This window comes from Haliotis rubra, unplaced genomic scaffold (assembly GCF_003918875.1).
Source record: "Haliotis rubra isolate DU_JTF1 unplaced genomic scaffold, ASM391887v1 Scf254, whole genome shotgun sequence".
NCBI classification, from domain to species: Eukaryota; Metazoa; Mollusca; class Gastropoda; order Lepetellida; family Haliotidae; genus Haliotis; species Haliotis rubra.
The window spans coordinates 596,945-620,227 of record NW_025766603.1 but is presented as its reverse complement, the minus strand read 5'-3'; the positions used below and the strand labels follow the sequence as shown (position 1 = coordinate 620,227).

The window sequence follows — 23,283 nt, the reverse complement described above, 5'->3', positions numbered from 1 at the left end:
GGTCCTCTGTGAAGGAGTTTTACATTTTAGTGGGTGTTTAATGCCACACTCGCCAACATTCAGGCTCTATGAAGGCAGCTTGGGAATAACATCTTGACCGGTTCAGAGAATGTCATCTTGACCTGATCAGGTCCTCTGTGAAGGAGTTTAACATTTTAGTGGGTGTTTAATGCCACACTCGCCAACATTCAGGCTCTATGAAGGCAGCTTGGGAATAACATCTTCACTGGATCGGAGAATATCATCTTGACTGGATCAGGTCCTCTCCAAAGGAGTTTTCGCTTGTTTGGTTGTTGCCTAACTCAGGAACATTCAGGCTGTAACGAGAAAGTCATAATAATCACATCGGAACCACAGATATTGGATGATGATGACACGCATCCAGTCAGAGAACTTGATCCAATCAGATGCCTCATGTGACCAGCAGGGGTCGCTGGGGACCAATTCTAAACACAAGGGTGAAGGTGGTTTGAAGACAGTGGCAGTGTTGTTGGACATTTACTATAAGGCACATGTTTATTCTAGTAGTAAATTCCAAGGTTAACCTTTGACATCACTCTTGCCAGGCACCCATAGCCGTTACAGCCTTGTCACTCACGGGCTGATAACATCTTCACTGCTGACGGGTAGCAAATGGTAGACTATTTGGAAACTGGATTTGGCATACATATTGGCTGCTGGATATAGAAAAGTGGATGTCATCTTTCTTTTCTATTTTCTGTGACAATACTCAGCAACATTCCAGCTGTATGGATTTACAGCTAAAATAGTTATGTGTGGTAGCGTGTGATTAAAGCGTTCACTCATCACTTTGAAGACCAGCGTTAGATACCCCACATGGGTACAAAATGTAAAGCCCATTTCTGGTGTCCCCTGCCATGATATTGCTGGAATATTGCTAAAACGGTGTAAAACCATACCCACACTCACATTAGCTACAATGTTCAAGCCTTGATAGGTTTCATTGAGTTTAGTTTTACACCGCTTTTAGCAATATTCCAGCAATATCACGACAGGGGACACCAGAAATGGGGCCTTGAGAGGACAAACCAGTCATTGATATCATAAGCACCTTCCAACTGCATTACTGTATAATGACATGCGAACCTTATTAACTTATCTATTTAGTTTCCTTGTATGACAGAGATTAATGGAGACCTTACCCATGGGCAATCTGGGTTAGACCAGGTTTTACCTTTTCTTGTCTTAAGAGATGACTTGATTGATCAAGTTGTCAAGCTTGGTTGACCGGTGAATCTCCAGGTTAGAATTGGTCTTCAGTAACCCATGCTGCCATAAGAGGCGACTGACAGGATCGGGTGGTCAGGCTCGCTGACTTGGTTGACACCAACCAATGTCGTATATCAATGCTCATGCTGTTGAACACCGGTTTGTCTGGTCCAGACTCGATTATTTACAGACCGCCGCTATATAGCTAGAATATTGCTGACTGCAGCGTAAAACTGAACTCACTCACTCACTCACTCACTCACTGGAGGTTGGATGCTCACAATATCAGTCTCTGGGTTTCTGTTCAAGACTTAATTATTTACAAGTTGATGTCATTCAGCAGGAATTTATCTGAATGTATTAATGACCAGATATGCCCTGGAATCCCCACAGGTTGACCAAGAATACATAACTGGTACGCTTGGCGCCTCCAAAGATTTGGCTTAAGTGAGGACTGGGTAATCATGGTGGCGACTGAGCTGTCAGGATGTTTGACTGTGACCGCCCAGGGAACCAGGGTTAGAAAACATCCCCAGGGCCTAGATTTTCAAAGCTCTCTTAGCTCTAAGATTCGTAAGTGCCATACATTAACATTAACTTACGACTATCTTAGCGCTAAGAGAGCTACGAAAATCTAGGCCCAGGGTTAGAAAACATCCCCAGAACTCTATCATTTGTCATGAAAGGCAACCAAATAGGATCTAGTGCCAGGGCCTAGATTTTCAAAGCTCTCTTAGCACTAAGATAGTCGTAAGTGCCATACATTAACTTACGACTATCTTAGCGCTAAGAGAGCTTAGAAAATCTAGGCCCAGGCTTGGTTACTTGGCAGGGCTCGATTTAAGAGATGTTAGCCTACTTGCACCAGGTGCAACCTAAGATTAAAACCTGGTTGCACCAGTCAAATTCCAGTTGCACTGCTTTTATTGCAAGATGTATTGAAAGAAATATGCTATTGAATTATTTAGATGTTTTATTTAGAAGTTTACCCACTGAAAAATTGACTTGCACCTGGTGCAAGCTAGACCAGAACTAGGTTGCACTTTGTAATATTGGGTTGCACCAGTACAAGTAACAAAGCACTAAATCGAGCCCTGCTTGGGTGTCATTATTCCTGATAAATGTAATATCGCTGTCTGACAGGTATGTCCGGCCCGGCTCTGTTATGTACAAGGTGCCATGATATGGCTGCAGTATTACTGAATGTGGAGATAGATGGGAATAATTTGAATTGGCTGGTCAGGCAGCAGAGATCACTTACCTTACAGGGGACATGGCCACAATGTCAGGCACACTTGCTGCTGATGCAGGACACTTGGATTAGAGCAACTGTTTCCCCATGCTCAAACTTGGCTTCAACTACTTAGTGGTTTCTTAAAAACTCAAAAAATGGCTTGTGAAGCCCATTTCTGTTTTGGGGGAATATTGCTAAAGCGCATTAATACTCACTCACTTCACTCTGGGAAGCCAGATACCTTTCTTGTACCATGTTGTTCTCACTATGTGGATTGTGTGGTAAAAATGGCTTCTTGTTTGATGGGTGGGATATGTTGGGTAATATAGCTGATACCTTTCTTATAATATATGGTTCCCACTATGTGGATTGTGTGTCAAACATGGCTTCTGGTTTGATGGGTGGGATATGATACTTAACCTGATACCTTTCTTGTAATTTGTGCTTCTCACTATGTGGATTGTGTGTCAAAAATGGCTTCTGGTTTAATGGATGAGATATGTTGAGTATCCAGATACCTTTCTTGTAGTATATGGTTCTGTGTGGATTGAATGGACTAAATGGCTGCCAACTGTGAGATTTGACCACAGCCTGACATCTCTCTGGACTGAAAATATCAATATCCTATTTACCTCTGGGGAGTTGGATTCAGTGTGAACTGCTAGATCAAAATGGCTGCCATGTATGTTTAAAGCGATAGGGAAAACATTTTCTGATAGTGTTAATTTTACTTTTTACACACCTTTTTTGCAACTTATAAGCCAGTTTATGTTGATGTGATATTTATTTTTGACTGTGATATTTATTTTTGACTTTTTGGATAGTTTATTTCATTGTCATTTGTTTAATTTTGGTTTTCTTCTTCAGCTCCACCTGGCGGCCTTGACTTCACTGAAAGGGGAGATAATCGATCTAAATAATCGACTTCAACATGTGACTAGTGAAAGAGACTTGCTAGAAAAGCAGCTTACAAAAGTACAGGTAAGATTTACTTATAAAGTTTAATACAGAGGGAAACTGATTTCCATAAAACTTTATGTCCGAAATATTGCATAAATGTTTAATAATTACATACTATTCTTATGTTTTGATATTTACAAAGCTTTTCAATGAGAAAGAGATACAGATATTCCTTAATTTATTTCCAAATTGTATTGTTTTTTTGATAACACTTTATTTTAAAATTGAAAATTGTTTATGTTGGCACAGACAAGCTTATATATACATATACTCAAAAAATAAATTCAGAACACTTAACGTTATTTATTACTGTGATCACTCTTGGCGTTGTGTAACTGATTATATATACGGGCTACCTATATTGAATCAAGCGTTGATGTGTTGAATTTAGGGTTTTCTTGGCGTAAAGATTACACCTTCTTTAGCTATAATTTTTTGGTTGTAAATCTCAGATAATTCAAAGTATTTCTGTTGGGCCCTTCAAGTTTGACACAATGGTCTTTAACTGTGAAAGCAATATAAAAGAATCAGAGGTTTTTTGTTAACATTGTAATTTGAAAAAATATGCTGATCAGAAGTTCAAGTGAAGAATTGTCAAGTAAACTTGTTGAATGTGGTGAAATTCATTTTGAAAAAGTCGACACACAAGGATTGTACAAAAGTAATATAAAAGAATCAGATTTTTTTATTAACACAGTAAATTAGAAAAATATGCTTCTCAGAAGTTCAAGTATCTGAAGAATTGTCAAGTAAACTTGTTGAATGTGTTCAAATTCATTTTGAAATAGTTAACACGCGAGGATTGTACAATAAAGTTGACACAGTGAAGTGGAAGTACGCTGGTGTGTGTTTTCAGAGTGAGAAGCTTCATCTCCAGCACGAGTGTGAGGACCGTATTGACCAGACCGCCGGGCGATACGAGGAGAGGATTACAGAGCTGCACAGTGTTATTGCAGAACTTCGCAAGAAGATAGAACGCCATCAGATTAATGTGATAAGGTTTGGGCATCAATATGTCAATTAAAATTTGATTGTAGTTTGAACCTGGATGATGGGGGTTGGTCGTGGGTCCGGAAGGGATGGTTCGGGGATCAGTGTGTTTCTCAGGCTTTCCGCTGATTTTGGTGACCAAGGTTTGAGCTTGTGTGTACTTGAACTCCTTGAATTTGAGGCGGAGACCTGAGGTTTGGTTCAGTGTTGTGAAAATGCCTTGAACATGAGACTGTCCTCAATAGACCTAGAATGACGTCATAGCATTGTTCATGATATTTTACCCTAGGGCATCGGATAAAAAATATGAACCCCAATATTTTCGCCCTCGTAAGTAATAAACACAAGTATTACATATACATATCACTGTTTCAGGGAGGAGGATGAATTTGAGGAGTCAGACAAGAGCAATGATGGTGGCAGCATCAACGAGAACAACGCCAACGGATCCCAGTCAGCCAGTTGTGGTAATGCAGATCTTGCCCACTCACTGTAATGATGATGATATACTACAGATCTTGCCCACTCACTGTAATGATGATGATATACTACAGATCTTGCCCACTCACTGTAATGATGATGATATACTACAGATCTTGCCCACTCACTGTAATGATGATGATATACTACAGATCTTGCCCACTCACTGTAATGATGATGATATACTACAGATCTTGCCCACTCACTGTAATGATGATGATGATATACTACAGCTCTTGCCCACTCACTCTTGTAATGATGATGATATACTACAGATCTTGCCCACTCACTGTATACTACAGATCTTGCCCACTCACTGTAATGATGATGATATACTACAGATCTTTCCCACACTCTCTTATTGTGATGATGATGATATACTACAGATCTTGCCCACACTCTCTTATTGTGATGATGATGATATACTACAGATCTTGCCCACACTCTCTTATTGTGATGATGATATACTACAGATCTTGCCCACACTCTCTTATTGTGATGATGATGATATACTACAGATCTTGCCCACACTCTCTTATTGTGATGATGATGATGATGATAAAATGCAGATCTTGTCCACACACTCTCATCATGATGATGATGATAAAATGCAGATCTTGCCCACACACTCTCGTGATGATGATGATGATGATGATGATAAAATGCAGATCTTGCCCACACACTCTCGTGATGATGATGCGATGATGATAAAATGTAGATCTTGCCCACACACTCTCATGATGATGATGATGATGATGATAAATGCAGATCTTGTCCACACACTCTCATGATGATGATGATGATGATGATGATGAAAAACTGCAGATCTTGCCCACACACTCTCATGATGATGATGATGATGATGATAAAATGCAGATCTTGCCCACACACTCTCGTGATGATGATGATAAAATGCATATCTTGCCCACACGATGATGATGAATGATGATGATGATATAAACTCCTCATGATGATAATGATGATGATGATAAAATGCAGATCTTGCCCCCACACCTCTAATGATGATGATGATGATGATAAAATGTAGATCTTGCCCCACACTCTATGATGATGATGATGATGATAAAATGCAGATCTTGCCCACACACTCTCATGATGATGATGATGGTGATGATGATAAAATGCAGATCTTGCCCACACACTCTCGTGATGATGATGATGATGATGATGATGATAAAATGCAGATCTTGCCCACACACTCTCGTGATGATGATGATGATGATAAAATGCATATCTTGCCCACACGCTCTCATGATGATAATGATGATGATGATAAAATGCAGATCTTGCCCCCACACTCTCGTGATGATGATGATGATGATGATGATAAATGTAGATCTTGCCCACACACTCTCATGATGATGATGATGATGATAAAATGCAGATCTTGCCCTCACACTCTCATGATGATGATGATGATGATGATGATGATAAAATGTAGATCTTGCCCACACACTCTCATGATGATGATGGTGATGATAAAATGCAGATCTTGCCCCCACACTCTCATGATGATGATGATGATGATGATAAAATGCTGAGCTTGCCCCCACACTCTCATGATGATGATGATGATAAAATGCCAATCTTGCCCACACACTTTAATGATGATGATAATGGTGATGATGATTATTATATAATACAGATCTAGCCCTTAAACTCTAATAATGATGATGATGATTATGATGATGATGAATTTGTAAGATACCTTCCCATGCCTCTCACCATGCTAAGTTGATATTAATGATTTCAATATCAGCTTATGACCCAGCCGGTATTGCAGGCCAGTTCTTATTAGAAGGAATATGGTTTTCCCATAAAACCGACGGGGAGAGTTCAGTGGCAATCCCTTAGTTTCCCATTAGGTATAGAGCAGTATTTGACCTCAATTAGATCATATGAGTCAAACTTGTTACATTTTCTCTGAAGTCTGGTAATGAAGTTAGGCAATCCGTGCTGGATGTGATACAGTCATTAACTCCACATTAAGCTTTCAGTTAAGAAATGTTGCTGATCCCTTTGTAAGTTCTCTTAGAAGTCTTTATGAGTGGTGTGGTTTATGGTTAATATGCTAAGTGCTTTGAGTGAGACTTTTGGAGAATTTGTGGAGGAAGGGAGATAACTCTGACAGTAAGCATGTTCACTTGGCCTATAGTTCGAACTAACATGTATAGGCTGGTGAGTAAGTTCCCTTCAGGGAATCATTATAAATTTGGTTAGAAGATTTGTTATATTAAATTTCTTTTCTGTGTGAAATAAAACTTTTTGTTTTAAATCTATCTGTAATCATCATTCTCATGAGGAGAAGTTGTTTAAGATTTTAAAGATTATTCATTCTTGCAGCTTGATAAAACAAATTGTAAAAATATTAAATGAAATTTTTAATTGTAGAATTTGCAGCAAAATGTTTTCTTGCATCTTGACAGGAAAATTGTAAAAGTATTAAATGTAATTTTTAAATGTAGAATTTGCAACAAAACCTTGTCTTGCATCTTATAGGAAAATTGTAAAAATATTGAATGTAAGTTTTAATTGTAGAATTTGCAGCAGAACATTTTCTTGCATCTTGACAGGAAAATTGTAAAAATATTGAATGTAAGTTTTGAATGTAGAATTTGCAGCAAAATGCTCAAAGTCATAATAAAGTATCTTAATATTGTGTGGGAATCGTGCAAGTCTGCATTGTAAACTGAATACAGAAACACTTTTGACCAGGTGTCTGTGGGTTGATTGTCAGCTCAAGTTCAGATTTGAACTGTTCTTGTTCTAGAAATCGGTAATGAGATCAACGCAGAGTTCACGCGAGTGGTGACCGAGCTGGAGTCGGCCATAGCAGAAAGGAAAGAGATGGCTATTGGCGTGGACGACGGGGAGAGGGACGCCATCCGGAGACTAACCCAGGATGTCGATAATGATAGTGTGGACGAAAAGGCAGGGGAGGTAACTGCTTGTAGCTTTCGGGGTTTTTCATCCAGGGTAATAATAATCAGATTGTTTGGGCTCATCACGCATGCATTATGCATGGAGAAATATGCATGATAAATGGACTATTATTATTATTATTAAATTTTATTTCTATTTGTGGCATCCTGAGACACATAGGAGCTTTTACTCCTTTGGATAAAAATTGAGTGATAAAATACATGACTCCAGGATACGATTGTACAAACAATCTTAGCGCTAAGACTGTCATAAGTCTACAAGAAGGTATTGGATCTACACACATTCTATTATATACTATCCTGATTCCGAGACACTCACCTTACAGGAATTATGTTAAGATTGACATTAGAATATGGTTGAAAACAGTGAAATGTATGTGTCTGGTTTAGTGACTTCTATTGTACAAGAAGTATGCCCGGTATGCCCGGTATGCCCGGTATGTCCGGTATGTCCGGTATGCCCGGTATGCCCCGTATGTCCGGTATGCCCGGTATGCCCGGTATGCCCGGTATGTCCGGTATGCCCGGTATGCCCGGTATGCCCGGTATGCCCGGTATGCCCGGTATGCCCGGTATGCCCGGTATGTCCGGTATGTCCGGTATGTCCGGTATGCACAAATGTAGAGAATGGATGCAGAGAATACATTCACTGAGGGACCCACAACATTGTTCACTGTACCCACAACACATCTATGACTCGGCTAAGTGTTTGGTTGTTTCCTTCAGAGCAGTTACGTGCATCATTTCACCCATCAGTCCACATGATCAATGATTCATTCCAGGCTCTAAACAAATTATCAAAACATACAGTTCTCTACACCGTTACTTCACAGGACCGTCATATTGCCTGCAAGGACCCTTAAAACTAATAATTAGGGTGTCACCTTTGAATAATATTGTGCTTCCCTTTGGACGCAGTGAATTTTTTTTCTGCATCCATTCTCTACATTTGTGCATACTGGATGCACATAGCGGTAACATGTATGACCTGCGTCACTTTGAGCTCCTCCTGAAATATCATCCAAAGCAGCATTAAGCCCATCTCACTGACATGTGCCCCAAACAATATGCTCAAGAAAAATTTCTTTCATGTTATCCGTAGATTTGTGAAGACTTGAGTGGCCTTGGACTTAACCAGCCACCGACCTTGCCCCCTCGGCAGTTGCGGCCGGCGATGTTCCACCCACCTCCTCCCCAACCCCCCAACCAGTACCCAGACCCCGAGTACCTCCAGGAGGAGATCGCCAGCCTCCGGGTCGAGAACAACACGCTGCAGGAACAGATCGGCAAACAGGAAGTGGACCTCAACATGCTGCGTGAACACCTAGAGGCGTTACGAGATGAACGCGAGAAGTTGAAACGAAAGGTTGGTTTAAGATGTACAATGAAGCCCTTGTTTGTTTGGAAACCTCAAAATCTAAATGACTTCTCAGGGCTTGATTTAAGAGATGTTAACCTACAGGTAGCCCCAGTCAGGAGCTGTTGAAATAAGACAACCATCAAACCAACGTTTTGCTTTGTGGTTTTTCTTCTGCATGTTTCCAAGAATATACTTATTGATAAAAGCAGAAACACATCAATACATAACAGCATCAATGTTCTTTTTCCAGATTCGTGAGATGCAGTCTCGGATCCAGGTGAAGGAGAGTTCTTCTAGTCCTAATGACAGTCGGACGTCCACGCCGACCAAGTCGCAGCTGAGTCAGTCACAGATGCAGATGACGCCAAGCAATGATCAGTTCCCCGTTGCCAAAATAGCAGAGTTGAAAAAACTAAAAACCTGTGCTGGGGATCGACAGGTCTTGGGGTCTGAAATCAGTTCATTAGGGGTGAGTTTTCATTGGTCCAACTGAAGGAATGTAGTTAAGTGTTCTTATGTTAAAGTTGGTTGGTTGTTTTGTTGTTTAACGCCCCACTCAGCAGTGTTCCAGCTATGTGGCGGCGGTCTGTAAATATTGGATTCTGGACCAGACAATCCAGTGATCAACATCATGAACATCATTCTACACAATTGGGATACGATATGTGTCAACCAAGTCAGCGAGCCTGTCCACCCGATCCCGTTAGTCACCTCTTACAACAAGCATGGGTTGCTGAAGATCAGTTCTAACACGGATCTTCACGGGTCCTTATGATAAAGAAATGGACATCTATAAATTTTACTCTCCTACCCAGAGTTCCATGCAGCCAGTATAGTACCTGTGCCACAGGCCAGGTGGATGTGACGATTTGTCACATCTTACACAGTTCATTCAAGAATATTGTATATAATTTTTAATGCTTATATTTTTTACGAGTCTACATCTACACACATCTAATTAATCTTCGTTGATAGAATGCTGTACTTTCACTGAGAGAAAATCCTAAAACGTGTAACGATATTTCGATTTGCATAGCGATCCTGTGTTTACATAGCTTGTGCGGTTCCACGTGCTGTCATTGAAGCACTATGGGGAGCTAGCGATGCTGTCACTTTGATGTATAACTATGTATTGTTATAAATCTGACTGTCGCAGTTGTAGAAGAATATCTATATAATAATGTAAAACAATATGAGGCAAATCTCACGCCAAATATGCGTGTTTGTTTGAGTCATGCCGAAGACCTGGGTACCATGTGTGAAGCCCATTTCTGGTGTCCCCCGCCGTGATGTTGCTGGAATATTGCTAAAAGCAGCATAAAACCAAACTCAGTCAGTCAGCCTGATTTACAAATGTGCGTGTTTGTTTACAAACAAGAGAAAAGTCTGGTCACGTGATATACAAATGAGATTGTGTCAGTGATGTTATGTCATTACTGCACCGGAGTGTGCTGTAAATGTCTCCCCCTCATGATTTTCGCTTCTAAATACCATTCATGGACTTTTTTTTTGTTCTAGCTTCCCAACACAAAGGTTGCAGAGCATTTAGTTCAGAGCCTCCAGGAATGTTCCAATATGCAGGAGATTGTGCAGACTCTGTACAAGTGTGGTAGTGAGATCGGTGACACCAAGGTCAAGGAGTTTGAGATTGAGTTCGAGAGATTGCAGAGTAAGATAGACAATCTGAAGTCACAGCATGATCTGACAACTTTGACCTTAGGCAGAGAGTAAAGCATATTCGGAGAGACTTACAGTGCTCATGGGTAAATATGAGTCGAACAATACGGCCTTGAACTTGGCCATCAACTACTCGGACCAGGCGATAGAAGCGTATGAGGTGTTGTGTGCACTGCTGGAGACGGAGATGGGAGTACTGCTGTCCAACTGTCGAGCAGCAGGACTTGGAAGTTTAGGTGAGAGGCAGGCCACCTTTAAGGATTTCAGCTCATCTTTTTACAGAATGTTTAACGTTTTCTTGGATAGTATTCCTCTGTGGAGATCTGGGATAGGGAGGGAGTAAGTAAGTATGTTTTTATGAGTAATGTCATATTTGAAACTCTTGATGTGAGGTGTGGACTCGACACAACCCTTAAAGGGGCAGTCACTCACAATCTCACATGCTCAGTGCCGGTGCACTGAATGCCTGGGTGATCAGCTGATCATTGCCAGTTTTCTTCCCAGGAGTTTGGTCACTCAGTGCCCATCTTTGCTGACCAAATGACTGTGTTAACATTTCCATTTATAGTGTTGTGTGACAAGATACTGGAACAAAAACACTGTTGAAGTAGTTGAAGCCTTCCATTATTCATGCACCAGCATATCAACATATTCAGTGTACTTTCGGAAATAGAAAAAAACTGTTTTTAGGCTGTTACTCTGTATCCCTAAAATTTACACAATTGCAAATAGCACATGTCGAAATAACCCTCTTCGGCCTAACTGAGCATTCAGGGTTATGTGTAATAGGATATCCAGATAAGCATGTTTACTCGTTACATCGGGCAAAACTTTGAAAAAATACGAATAGCTGCTGAAAACAATAGATCAGACTATAGATGGCAATTAGGTCGCTCAGCCAGGTATGACGACGGACCGTCGACTCACATGGCATGAAATGCACGTGCTGCCCACAGGCACAAGGGGTCATCTCAAAGATATTTTATGTGTTTTCATGTGTATTGAATATGTCTCTATTGATTATCTTATCTTAGCTAACATCTCAGTTCCCCAGCCCGACCCCAGCCACTGTCTGTGACACCCGTCCTGGTTTTGCTTTTGAGACGACCCCTCGTACCTGTTTCTTTTTATGGTGATAGTGAAACGCCATGGTAGCTACATCCTTAATAGTTTCAGTATTAAAGTTATTATTTTTTACGTCTGCTATCGTTTATAATGAAGCTAAGTCTTATTTCAAAATGATCATTTAAAAAGTGTCCTTTGTAATACAATATCATCACACACGCATTTGCATAAAGCCATGGTCTGTTCTGAATACGTCGCATTGGACTTAAAAAAAACCCGCATTGCTCATTTCTGCACTAATCTCTCCTCAGTAAAATCCTTCTTTTACGTTTCCTATCTATGCAGGTGGCCAACTAATCACACTGAATATGTTGAGATGCTGGTGCATGAATAATGGAAGGCTTCTTCCGTCTAACGGCTGATGTGCTGCCATTAATAACCAAAGCATAATCAAGATGGCATGGGTGTTCAAATCCAAGGGAGATAATAATTCAATTCTGAAATTACCTCCCCTTAAGTCAACATTTACTTTCAATTGAATGTATCTGTTTATGATATTTTGTTTCCAAAATCTATGAGCTGAAGGCAATGTCAGTTATAATAATAATGGCAAATACTGAAAAGAAAATATTTGCAGTGAGTACCTTTTTTTATATCATATATGAGAAATATTATTCGTATTATGCAAACATTTTGCACATAAGAGTAATAATCGTTTTATGATATCATTCTTAAACTGAATAAAATTTAAGACATATTGCTATTCACTATAGTAACTTTAGAAAATAGGAATTTAAAGGACAATCTCAAATTGTCAAAAATAAATTCCCACGTTTTCCAGCCAGGGGCACTGAGCTTTGAACCATTGATAAATCCCTGAATCATGGAATTAAAATCTCATGACTACTTCCAAACCTATGTAGTTTCACAAATTCCTACCCGTGAAGATCTGGGTTAGAATTGGTTTTCAGTAACCTTGTAAGAGGCCACTAGCGTGAGTGGATGGTCAGGCCCGCTGACTATTTTGACACATGTCATCGGTTCCCAATTGCGCAGATCGTTGCGCATGCTGTTGATCACTGGATTGTCTGGTCCAGACTCGATTATTTACAGACCGCTGCCATATAGCTTGAATATTGCTGAGTGCAGCGTAAAACTAAACTCACTCACTCACTCACTCCCAATTGCGCAGATCGATGTTCATGCTGTTGATCACCAAATTGTCTGGTACAGACTCGATTATGTACAGACCACTGCCATATAACTGGAATAAAGTGCGGCATGAAACTTAACTCACTCGCTCATATTCCTGATGAGGAAATCACACTAGTGTCTTATGTTCACCTTGTCTTGTAGCAGGAGACTCCGGGATCTGTGACGACCAAAATGAGGTGACAGTCATTTTACAACGGTCACACCATGCGAGGAAAACAGCAGAAAACGTGGCCAAACACCTGCTTCACAAGATGGAACGATGTTGTACTGGTCATGTGACTGGATGTACTGCCAGTCCATGGGAGGATCTCTCGTCCAATAGCAGAACAGCAAGGTATTGATACTGTGTAACATGGAAGCCATATTGTACTGGTTGCAGCACCACTAGTTTCAATAACATATTTTCTGAAACTGATTTAGAAACAATTTGCTGTAACAACTGATGCTGTCTTCTGAACAACTATTCCAGTAATATTGGTTGAAAAATGAGTGCATATAGCTTTCAGCATGTTTGTCCGTCTGCCTGCACATTTTCAGTTTCTGGAGCAGAACTTTTGAATATTTCATGAATAACCTTGCTACATGGATCACTTTAGTGGTGAAGTGCTTCCCTTTGATTATTTTGGATTACGATTTATTATTTTTTGTTATTTTTTCATGATAATAAGTTGGACTTGTACTGAATATGAAGGCTTAGTTTGTTTCCGGAGCATAACTTCAAAACCATTGAATATTTCTTGATGGCACTTGCTATACAGATTAATCTAGTGGTGACCTGTGCATTTCATTGTTTGGGATATTGAGAAATACTGAACAGCATTATTGTTTATCTTCATGTAACTGAAGTCATCCAATGGCAGCGAACCAAAAGTGGGGTATGTAGAAGTAGCCATAACTCCATTTGTGAATCACACCAGACCAGGAGGATATCATCTTCAGACAACCCATGTTAGTTATTATCTACAGGGGCGGATACAGCTTTTTAAGAAAGGGGTGGGTGGGAGGTGCACACTCTTGAAAAAGTGGGGGTGCACACTTCATTTTCACGAGAGTTTCAGTGGTCATTAAATAAACTTTCAGGACAAAAGGGGGGTGCTCTCCCTCACGCCTCTCTCTCTCTCTCTCTCTCTCTCTCTCTCTCTCTCTCTCTCTCTCTCACGCTCTCTCTCTCTTTCTCTCTCTCTCTCACTCTCTTCTCACTCCTCTCTCTCTCTCTCACTCTCTTTCTCCACGCCTCTCATCTCTCTCTCTCTCTCTCACTCTTTCTCTCTCACTCACGCTCTCTCTCTCTCTCTCTCTCTCTCTCTCTCTCTCTCTCTCTCTCTCTCACGCTCTCATCTCTCTCTCTCTTCTCTCTCTCCTCTCATGCTCTTTCTCCTCTCTCACGCTCTCTCTCTCTCTCTCTCTCTCATGCTCTCTTCTCTCTCTCACGCTCTCTCTCTCTCTCTCCTCTCTCTCTCTCTCTCTCTCTCTCTCTCTCTCTCTCTCTCTCACTCTCTCTCACTCTCTGGATCCGCCTATGATCCATAGTTCATCTTAACAAATCCCTCATCTGATATGTTCATTATTGTCATTAGTTCAGCTTTTCTGATTCGGCTTTCTGAACAAATAGCTCAAACTACACACTGCATGACTAGTTCCAACAGCTCTATTTCTAATATGGCTTTCCAAACAAATAGCACCAGTAACACATTTCTTGATGCTACTTTCAGCACAACTAGTTCAACTGCCAGTTCAGTGGACACAGACTTCAGCAAGATAGACGAGCAGAGGTTACGAGACTATATCCAGTCTCTAAAGAATGACAGAGCTGCCGTCAAGATGACCGTGTTGGAACTGGAGAGTGTGCACTGTGACCCGATATCAGATGAACCCAAGAAGATTCCAGAAGCCCAGAGACTGGACTTGGAGAATGCAGTTCTCATGCAAGAACTGATGGCCATGAAGGTAAATTCAGAACTTTAGCGCCAGAGAATCAAATATCTACCAATTCCAGGGGGAGTGAAAAGGCAAAATAGTAATGAAAATTATATGTATGTGTCACCTGAGATCAGTGATGACACCAGGTGTTCTTAAAAGGGAAAGCTTAAGGACCCATGAAGGTCCGGGTTAGAATTGGCCTGCAGCAACCCATGCTTGTTGTAAGAGACGACTAACGGGATCGGGTGGTCAGACTCGCTGACTTGGTTGACACATGACATCTTATCCCAATTGTGAAGATCGATGCTCATGATGTCAATCACTGATTTGTCTGGTCCAGACTCGATTATTTACAAACTGCTGCCATATAGCTGGAATATTGCTGAGTGCGGTGAAAAACTACACTCACTCACTCTATTGCGAGTGAGGTTGGTCCGGCACACAAACAAATTGCTCCAGACAATCCAGTGATTATTATCAATGATCCACGCTATCCAATCCATTATAGTGAGCACCAGTAAATACGATGTGAAGACTCCTTAAGACTGGTTAAATGGAACATGTGGAGAAATCCAGGGGCCCGTTTCCCAAAGCGATTGTAGCCCTACGGCTGTTGTAATATATGTTCTATCTATGTTGAAGCATGGGAGTTACAATCACCTTAGCTCTACGATCGCTTTGTGAAACGGGTCCCAGATAACTTGGTCCCTGAGTAAGGTTTCATGTGAAAGTTTTCCAACCTACTCATGACTGAAGGGGGCGGTGGGTAGCCTAGTGGTTAAAGCGTTTGCTCGTCACGCCGAAGACCCGGGTTCAATTCCCCACATGGGTACAAAGTGTGAAGCCCATTTCTGGTGTCCCCCACCGTGACATTGCTGGAATATTGCTAAAAGGGGCGTAAAACTGAACTCACTCACTCACACACAACTGAAGGGAAGAGACAGGTCGAGGCTCTTTGTCATCCTCATCCGATCAAAGGTGAACCTTAAGAATTGGTGTGAAGGTTATTTAATGTGTTCGTATGAATAGAAACTTGACTTCATTCATTTCAAGAATTGCATGATTGGGACATTTGACAAAACTAAATTGCATAGATGGATGTTATGGATTTGCTCATAATTAGTATTTTAGGTTTGAAAATCAGTCCTTTTAATTTATTTTAGCCTTATTCGTTCATATGAGAAATCCTGATCTTTCAAACTTAACATATCCAGTGGGCCCAAATAAACCATTATCTACCCCTCCATTCCAAACAAACTACTGGTATTCCAAAGTTTGGTTATATATTGATGTAGATTTCAAATTTAGACTCTTCCTGACTTCAAAATCTGAGGCTAAGTTCAAACAATGTGATTCGAACCCTTAACCATATGTTTGCATAGCAAGTTGAGGCACCTATCCAGTTAGGTCACCCATGGGCCTTGTATCATATTGGGGTGGTGGGGTAGCCTAGTGGTTAAAGCGTTGGCTTGTCATGCCGAAGACCCGGGTTCGATTCCCCACATGGGCACAATGTTTTAAGCCCATTTCTGATGTCCCCCGCCGTGATATTGCTGGAATATTGCTAAAAGCGGCGTAAAACTAAACTCAATCAGTGTATCATATTGATGTAGTGTTAACACCAGGGACTGACTCACTGTTTCCCCCTGACATCCAGGAGGAGAAGGCTGAGTTGAAGGCTGGCAACTACCTGATGGAGAAGGAGAAGCGAGCCCTGGAGCTCCGGCTGAGTGGCAAGGAGAGTCAGGAACAGGCCTACAGGGTCCAGATAGAACACCTCAAGTGTGAGGTGTTAGAGTATCAGCAGAAACTCATGGCCAGCAAGGATGGCAGGTACAAGAAGGTGAGTATGCTGAACTTAGTCCAGATAGAACACCACAAATTTGAGGTGTTGTGTATGAAGAAGAAGTCATTGTCAGAAGGATGGCATGTACAAGAAGGTGAGTCTTTGGTGAGACTTGATAATCCTTACCAGGTAGTTTGGGTTGTCAAGTCCCAGGTAGAACACCTAGAATGTGAGGTTTTTGAGCATCAACCAGTGCGAAATAGCCACTTGCCCACTAGCCCGTGGCTAGTAAAAATTCAGTCAAGCCAGTAAATCTCCTCAGTCACTGGTCAGACTGGCTAGTGAATTTTCCGAGGTTCATTTTGTACATATATCATTCTCTCTGACTTGTTAAGTTTTAACACACTTTTAAATCATGCAAGATTATGGCCTCATAAAAATGCTTATCATATTAGCAGCTTAATGATGAAACGTGTCTACATTCACATTTCGGACTAGTGAATTATTTTGTAGGCTAGTAACTTTCAGGCATAGCTAGCCTGACTGGCGAGCAAAATTTGGAAACTATTTCTCACACTGGCATAAACAGAACTTTATGGCTAACAATGATCTCCTGGGTGAGTCTTACTATGCCAAACCTGGTCAGGTAGAATACCTCATATGTGAGGTGATAGAGTAACAACAGGAATTCATGGCCAGCAAAGATGACATGTGTAAGAAAGTGAGCCCCCATTGAGGCTTGGTAAGCAGTGCCTGATCCAGATAGATCACCTCATTTGTGAGGTATTGGAACAGCAGCAGAAAGTCATTTCTACCAAGGTCTGGAAGTAAAGGAAGATGAAATTTGTTGTGTTTGAGTTGCTAGATGAGTATGCAGGCATTCTGTGTGCAGATAGAACACCTCATATGTGAGGTGTTGGAGCAGTAGCAGAAATTCATTGCCAACAAAGTACAAGGATGTCAAATGTGATGGAAATGTGAAACCCAGTTAAGTTCTTGTATACTGTGTACAGGAATTCTTGTCCTATAAACTCTCTCACTGTTGCAGGATATCGACTGTGACCTATCACCGATGATCTCAATGGCGGAGCTGCGGACTAATAACTCGAGCGACATTGCGCAGGATCTCTGCGACGCCCTGAAACGAGAAAAGAAGTTGAAGTCCCGGGTTCAAGAGCTTGTGTCAACGTTAGAAAAAATATCTCGGAACTCGGAGATCAGACATCAACAGTCTGCAGAATTTGTGAATGATTTGAAAAGAGCAAACAGGTTAGTGATGAACACTAGATTTAGTCACTGTGGAATAAGGGGTGGTGGGGTAGCCTAGTGGGGTGATCACTCACCTAGTGGACCAGAGATTGATTTCCCACATTGGTTTCCCACATTGGTTTCCTACATTGGTTTCCCACATTGGTTTCCTACATTGGTTTCCCACATTGGTACAATGTGTGAAGCCCATTTCTGGTGTCCCCTGCCATGATATTGCTGGAATATTGCTAAAAGTAGCATATAACTAAACTGACACACTCACACTGTGAAATAGCAATTCAAAGCATTTTTAATATACTAAGCAGTAAAAGAAACGTCAGTTTGGAAGTTTCCTTCGCAAAAACGGATAACTGTTAACTCATTTAATGTTTTGATTGTATGTTTTTGACTACATCTCCAACTTTACCTGAACAAAGACATTCCTTGCCAAACTCAGAATGGAACCCAGGAAATGGTCTCAAAATCGCAACCTCATCTCGGAGATGGTACGGTGTTCTCCATGTTTTCCATGCAACTCATGCTGCATGTGCTGTTCACAAGGACCAGCCCATAAATTGCACCCCCAAACCTGGTTGAAACATTCACATTACAACGTCAGCAGGATGCTGTGACTCACGACAGCTCAGAGGAACCAGGCGCTAGGAAGACTTGAAGCTGGCCACACTGCACAAGCCGTTGTCAATCACTTCCAGGTCAACGTTCGGACCGTCTACAGGCTGCAGCAATGTTTCTGGGCCACCAACACCACAAATGATCGCCCCTGTACTGGCAGACCAAGGGTTACCACAAGATGACAAGACCGCCATGTTGTGCCACAGCATGTACAGAATCCCTTCATGCAGGCATCCGAAACAGCACGCCAGACAGTTGGTACATACGGAAGACCAATCAGTACTGATACAGTATGCCAACGTCTTAACAGCGGGAACCTCCATTACCATAGACCTTACCGTGGACCTATCCTCACCCCTCATCTTCGGCGTGAACGTCTACAGTTTGCCCTACAACACCAAAACTGGCGATACAGGCAATGGAGAACTGTTCTGTTCACAGATGAGAGTCGGTACTGCATATCAACTGCGGATGGCAGAACAAGAATGTGTTGACCACGTTGCCAGCGTTACTCAGACCATTGTGTTATGGAAAGAGATTCATGGGGAGGTGCAAGCATCATGGTATGGGGTGGAATAGGCCTGAACCAGAGAGTGGGTCCTGTGGTGTTCAAGAACCTTGGTCCAGGGAGTGGAGGCGGCATAACAGCGATGCGCTACATCGACCAAGCACTCAGACCCCACATCATACCACATTTCGCACGTCACTGGAACAACATTTTCCAGCATGATAACGCCCGGGCCCATACTGCCAGAGCTACACGGGACTTCCTACAGCAGAACGGTGTCAACATTATGCAGTGGCCAGCCCTTAGTCCTGATTTAAACCCAATTGAACATCTTTGGGATGAAATTCAGAGGAGACTGAATAATGTCATACCAAGGCCGAACACAACCGATTTATTGCGCCAGGCCTTTCTAAGAGTGTGGTTCCAGGTGCCAATGTCCTTCATCAATCGATTGGTGCACTCCATGCATAGACGCTGTGCTGTAGTTATTGCCGCTCATGGTGGTCACACTAGATACTGAAGTCAAGAGTCTGAATGGACTGCAAACGTTCACGTAATGTCTTGGAGTTATTCATTGATGTGTCAGGCTATTGTACACAAAAAAACGTTTTTGATCCTCTTATTATGTCCATTTCTGTAATGATTTGATTACAGTGCCTATCTAATTTTGAATTCGTACTGACGTTTTTTTGCTGCTGAGTATATATGTTTTTGTTTAAATTATAACAAGATGCATGTAGCCCTGTTGTTGTTTTTATTTAATACAGCTGAAAAGAAAAGAGGTTAAAAAGGAATATTGTGTGTTTGTTTGTTGTTTGACCAGACAATCCAGTGTTTGATATCATGAGATATGATCTACCCAACTGGGTTATGATGACATACATTAGCTATGCTCTGAACACCTGATATTGTTAATCGCCTCTTCTGACGAGCAGAGGTTGCTGAAGATGCTAGCCTGAATCTTCACAAGCCTCTTTTGGGCATAGGGGGTGGTGGGGTAGCCTAGCGATGACTGTGTTCACTCTTCACATCAGAGACCTGCATGAGTTCAATTCCCTACAATGTGTGTAGCCTATTTCTGGTGTCCCCTGCCATGATGTTGCTGGAATATTGCTAAAAGTGGCATAAAACCCAACTTACTCACTCACACTTTTTGGCTCTTCTGTGATGCTTTTTTCAGTCATCTTCTGAAGGGTAGGTTGTGAAGGGGTCAGTGGTAATTGTGACTTTTGCTACAATAATGTGAAATCTGTTTCAGTGCCTTGATATCAGCTTTTGACAAAGCGAAAAAGAAGTACCAGAGTAAGCTTAAGAAGCTGGAGGCGCAGCTGCAATCCATGACAGAGAGATACGAGACTCAGGTAGGTAGATATGGTGAGACCAGAGACTTTGGTGGATATGGTGAGAGATGGGAGACTCAGGTGGGTATGGTGAGATATGAGTCTGAGGTCGGTGGAGATGGTGAGATAGGAGACTCAGGTAGGTAGATATGGTGAGACCGGAGACTTTGGTGGATATGGTGAGATAGGAGACTTTGGTGGATATGGTGAGATAGGAGACTGAAGTCAGTGGAGACCCGGGTGGAGACAGTGAGACTGGATACTTTCGTGGATATGGTGAGACATCAGACATGGATTGATACAGTGAGACGGAAGACTTGGGTGGTTACATTGAGATAGGAGGCTCATGTGAATACAGTGAGATATGAGATTCAAGTATTTGGATTTCAGTCAAATATAACGCTCAAGCAGTTGGATAACTGATATGAGTCTTAGATAGGTGGATTTATACGAGATATGAGACTCGATTGGCTCATACTGTGAGACATGTGAGATAACAGAAACATCAAAATTGCCTCCCCTTAGTAAAACGGTGAAAAACTTGTGCTCTTCAAAGCAGCTTGAATAATATGATATGCAACTATTCTGAACCTATTCTTCTTTGCTTTTTCAGATTCGGATTTTGAAACAAAGAATTTCAATGTATGAAGGTGATGGTGTCAGGCCACCAACCAGTGAAACATCATTATAGCATAGGACCACCATCAACAGACATAATACACTTCTCATTGATGGCTTCCTCACGGCGACAGTTATCTCCCTCATCACGGGAGTTATCTCCCTTGGAATCTCAGCACTCTGCTCACCTGCACCTGTTATGTTGAAGAAAGATTGTATGTGAATTGAACATGTCTATTGTGAAACTAGGAGCTGTGTCAAAAGTGTGTGTTTACTTTCCACATGTACAGTTTTACTTTTGTTGATGGGTGGCTCTAAACTCATTGTGTGTGTAAGGATGAAGTTTGGAAATAAAACATAAGTAACGAGTTTGGTATCCAAACCCGAGTTTATATCAAGACATTCTCTGAGGCTGGTATTCAGCCCAAAATCTACAGCAAATGGGCTTTAAAAATGTTCCATTTCATATACGAATCCAACTAATGTGGTTACTTGTTAAGGTTAATTATATTTTACTGATAAACAATAACAAGAACGATACTTGAATGCTTAACTTAATATACAATCCATACAATGGCAAAATGTCTCTGCAAAAAGAATCCATTGAAATCTTCATCAGATATATACTAGTATGAAAGTCATTTGTCTGTTGGACATTTTTAGATTGTACACATCACATTGATGGCTTCCTCATTGTTAGAGTTATCTCCTCATTCATAGTAGTTATCTCCCTTCTCTTTGGAGTTATCTCCCTTTTTGACAGTGCAGAAAGTTTGGTTTAGATGATGTTGTTTCCCAGCCATGAAAAGATAGGTGTATATGTCAGTGATCTGAATTGTATGCAAGAATATTTTACACATCAAATGGTTTTAAGGCCAGCAAACAAATTGTTTCATGTTCATAAATTGTTGCAATGTTATTGAGTTGATATTGAGCATCATGTCATGGCAAGTGGGTGTTTTCATCACTGAATCTAAGAATCTCCAGCACCTTTTAAATTTGTATTTTCTGCACAGCCCAAACTGCCATGGACACTAAAGTTGGGCCAGGAGACTGGAGTGTAGGAATTAGAGCCAGTCATGTGGCAGCATATGTGTTGATTTTAAAAGAAAGACAGTCAAACAGGAGACTACTACAGTCTAGGAATGAGAGCCAGTCAAATATTGATACACCTCTTGAAAGTAGAAATGAAAACTGATGAAATAACAGTGTGACCTGAAAGTAGGATTAATAGCCAGTTGAATGGTATTGTAGGGAGTAGGAATGAAAGCGACAAGGGGTTATACAAGCGCCAGTCAAATAACAGTCTGTGACAAGAGACTACAGGAGAGCCAATCACAAAGCGGTCTGTGACAAGAGACTACAGGAGAGCCAATCACAAAGCGGTCTGTGACAAGAGACTACAGGAGAGCCAATCACAAAGCAGTCTGTGACAAGAGACTACAGGAGAGCCAATCACAAAGCAGCTTGTGACAAAATACTACAAAAGAGCCAATTAGATAGCTGTTTGTGACAAGAGACCACCAGAGAACCAGTCTGATTGCAGTTTGTGAGCAGGGAGTAATAATATAAGCCAATACAAGTTTGTCACTCAGCCCTTCCTCCATTGTTCAAAGAACAATAGATTGGAAAAATAGGATAATGGTTCAGAATCTGTCCAGAACAAAGCAATGTAATGAAATTATAATAATGAATTCACCCTTTTCAGAAAGCATGGGGACCTGATTCTGCAAGTCTCCTCAAGTTTGACCTACTTCTGTGTGTTCAGATGTCTTTGGACTTCCTTGTGCTCCAACAGAAACAGACTGCAGATCTGGCACGAAGGAGCCTGTCAATAAGACAAGGGTCAATGCAGATTGTGTTAAAGTGTCCTAGATTATCTCAGAGTGATGTGGAACATAATCTGACCAACGTTTTATTACCAGAATTATACATTTATTGAATATGCGTATACAGCACTAGTTTGTATTGCTCTATATCACACCCCTAATTTTTCATTTTCATTGTACAAAGCCTTTCATAATTTATGCAGTGTAAATACATGTAGATAGATAAA

The 23,283-nt window shown here is 41.2% G+C and overlaps 1 protein-coding gene across 1 annotated transcript in view; it reads left to right on the top strand.

The window, feature by feature from the left end:
- LOC124279657 (colorectal mutant cancer protein-like) overlaps nucleotides 1-22,660 on the top strand; it is a 132,179-nt gene extending 109,519 nt beyond the window's left edge. The window contains 14 exon segments of the mRNA XM_046715496.1: nucleotides 3,332-3,445; nucleotides 4,281-4,423; nucleotides 4,790-4,881; nucleotides 7,686-7,855; nucleotides 8,960-9,223; nucleotides 9,468-9,686; nucleotides 10,736-10,936; nucleotides 10,938-11,130; nucleotides 13,316-13,508; nucleotides 14,887-15,121; nucleotides 16,752-16,937; nucleotides 17,929-18,149; nucleotides 20,528-20,630; nucleotides 21,223-22,660. Coding sequence (XP_046571452.1) covers nucleotides 3,332-3,445; nucleotides 4,281-4,423; nucleotides 4,790-4,881; nucleotides 7,686-7,855; nucleotides 8,960-9,223; nucleotides 9,468-9,686; nucleotides 10,736-10,936; nucleotides 10,938-11,130; nucleotides 13,316-13,508; nucleotides 14,887-15,121; nucleotides 16,752-16,937; nucleotides 17,929-18,149; nucleotides 20,528-20,630; nucleotides 21,223-21,300 — 2,412 coding nt within the window. The 3' untranslated portion in view covers nucleotides 21,301-22,660.
- The last annotated feature ends 623 nt before the right edge of the window (nucleotides 22,661-23,283 follow it).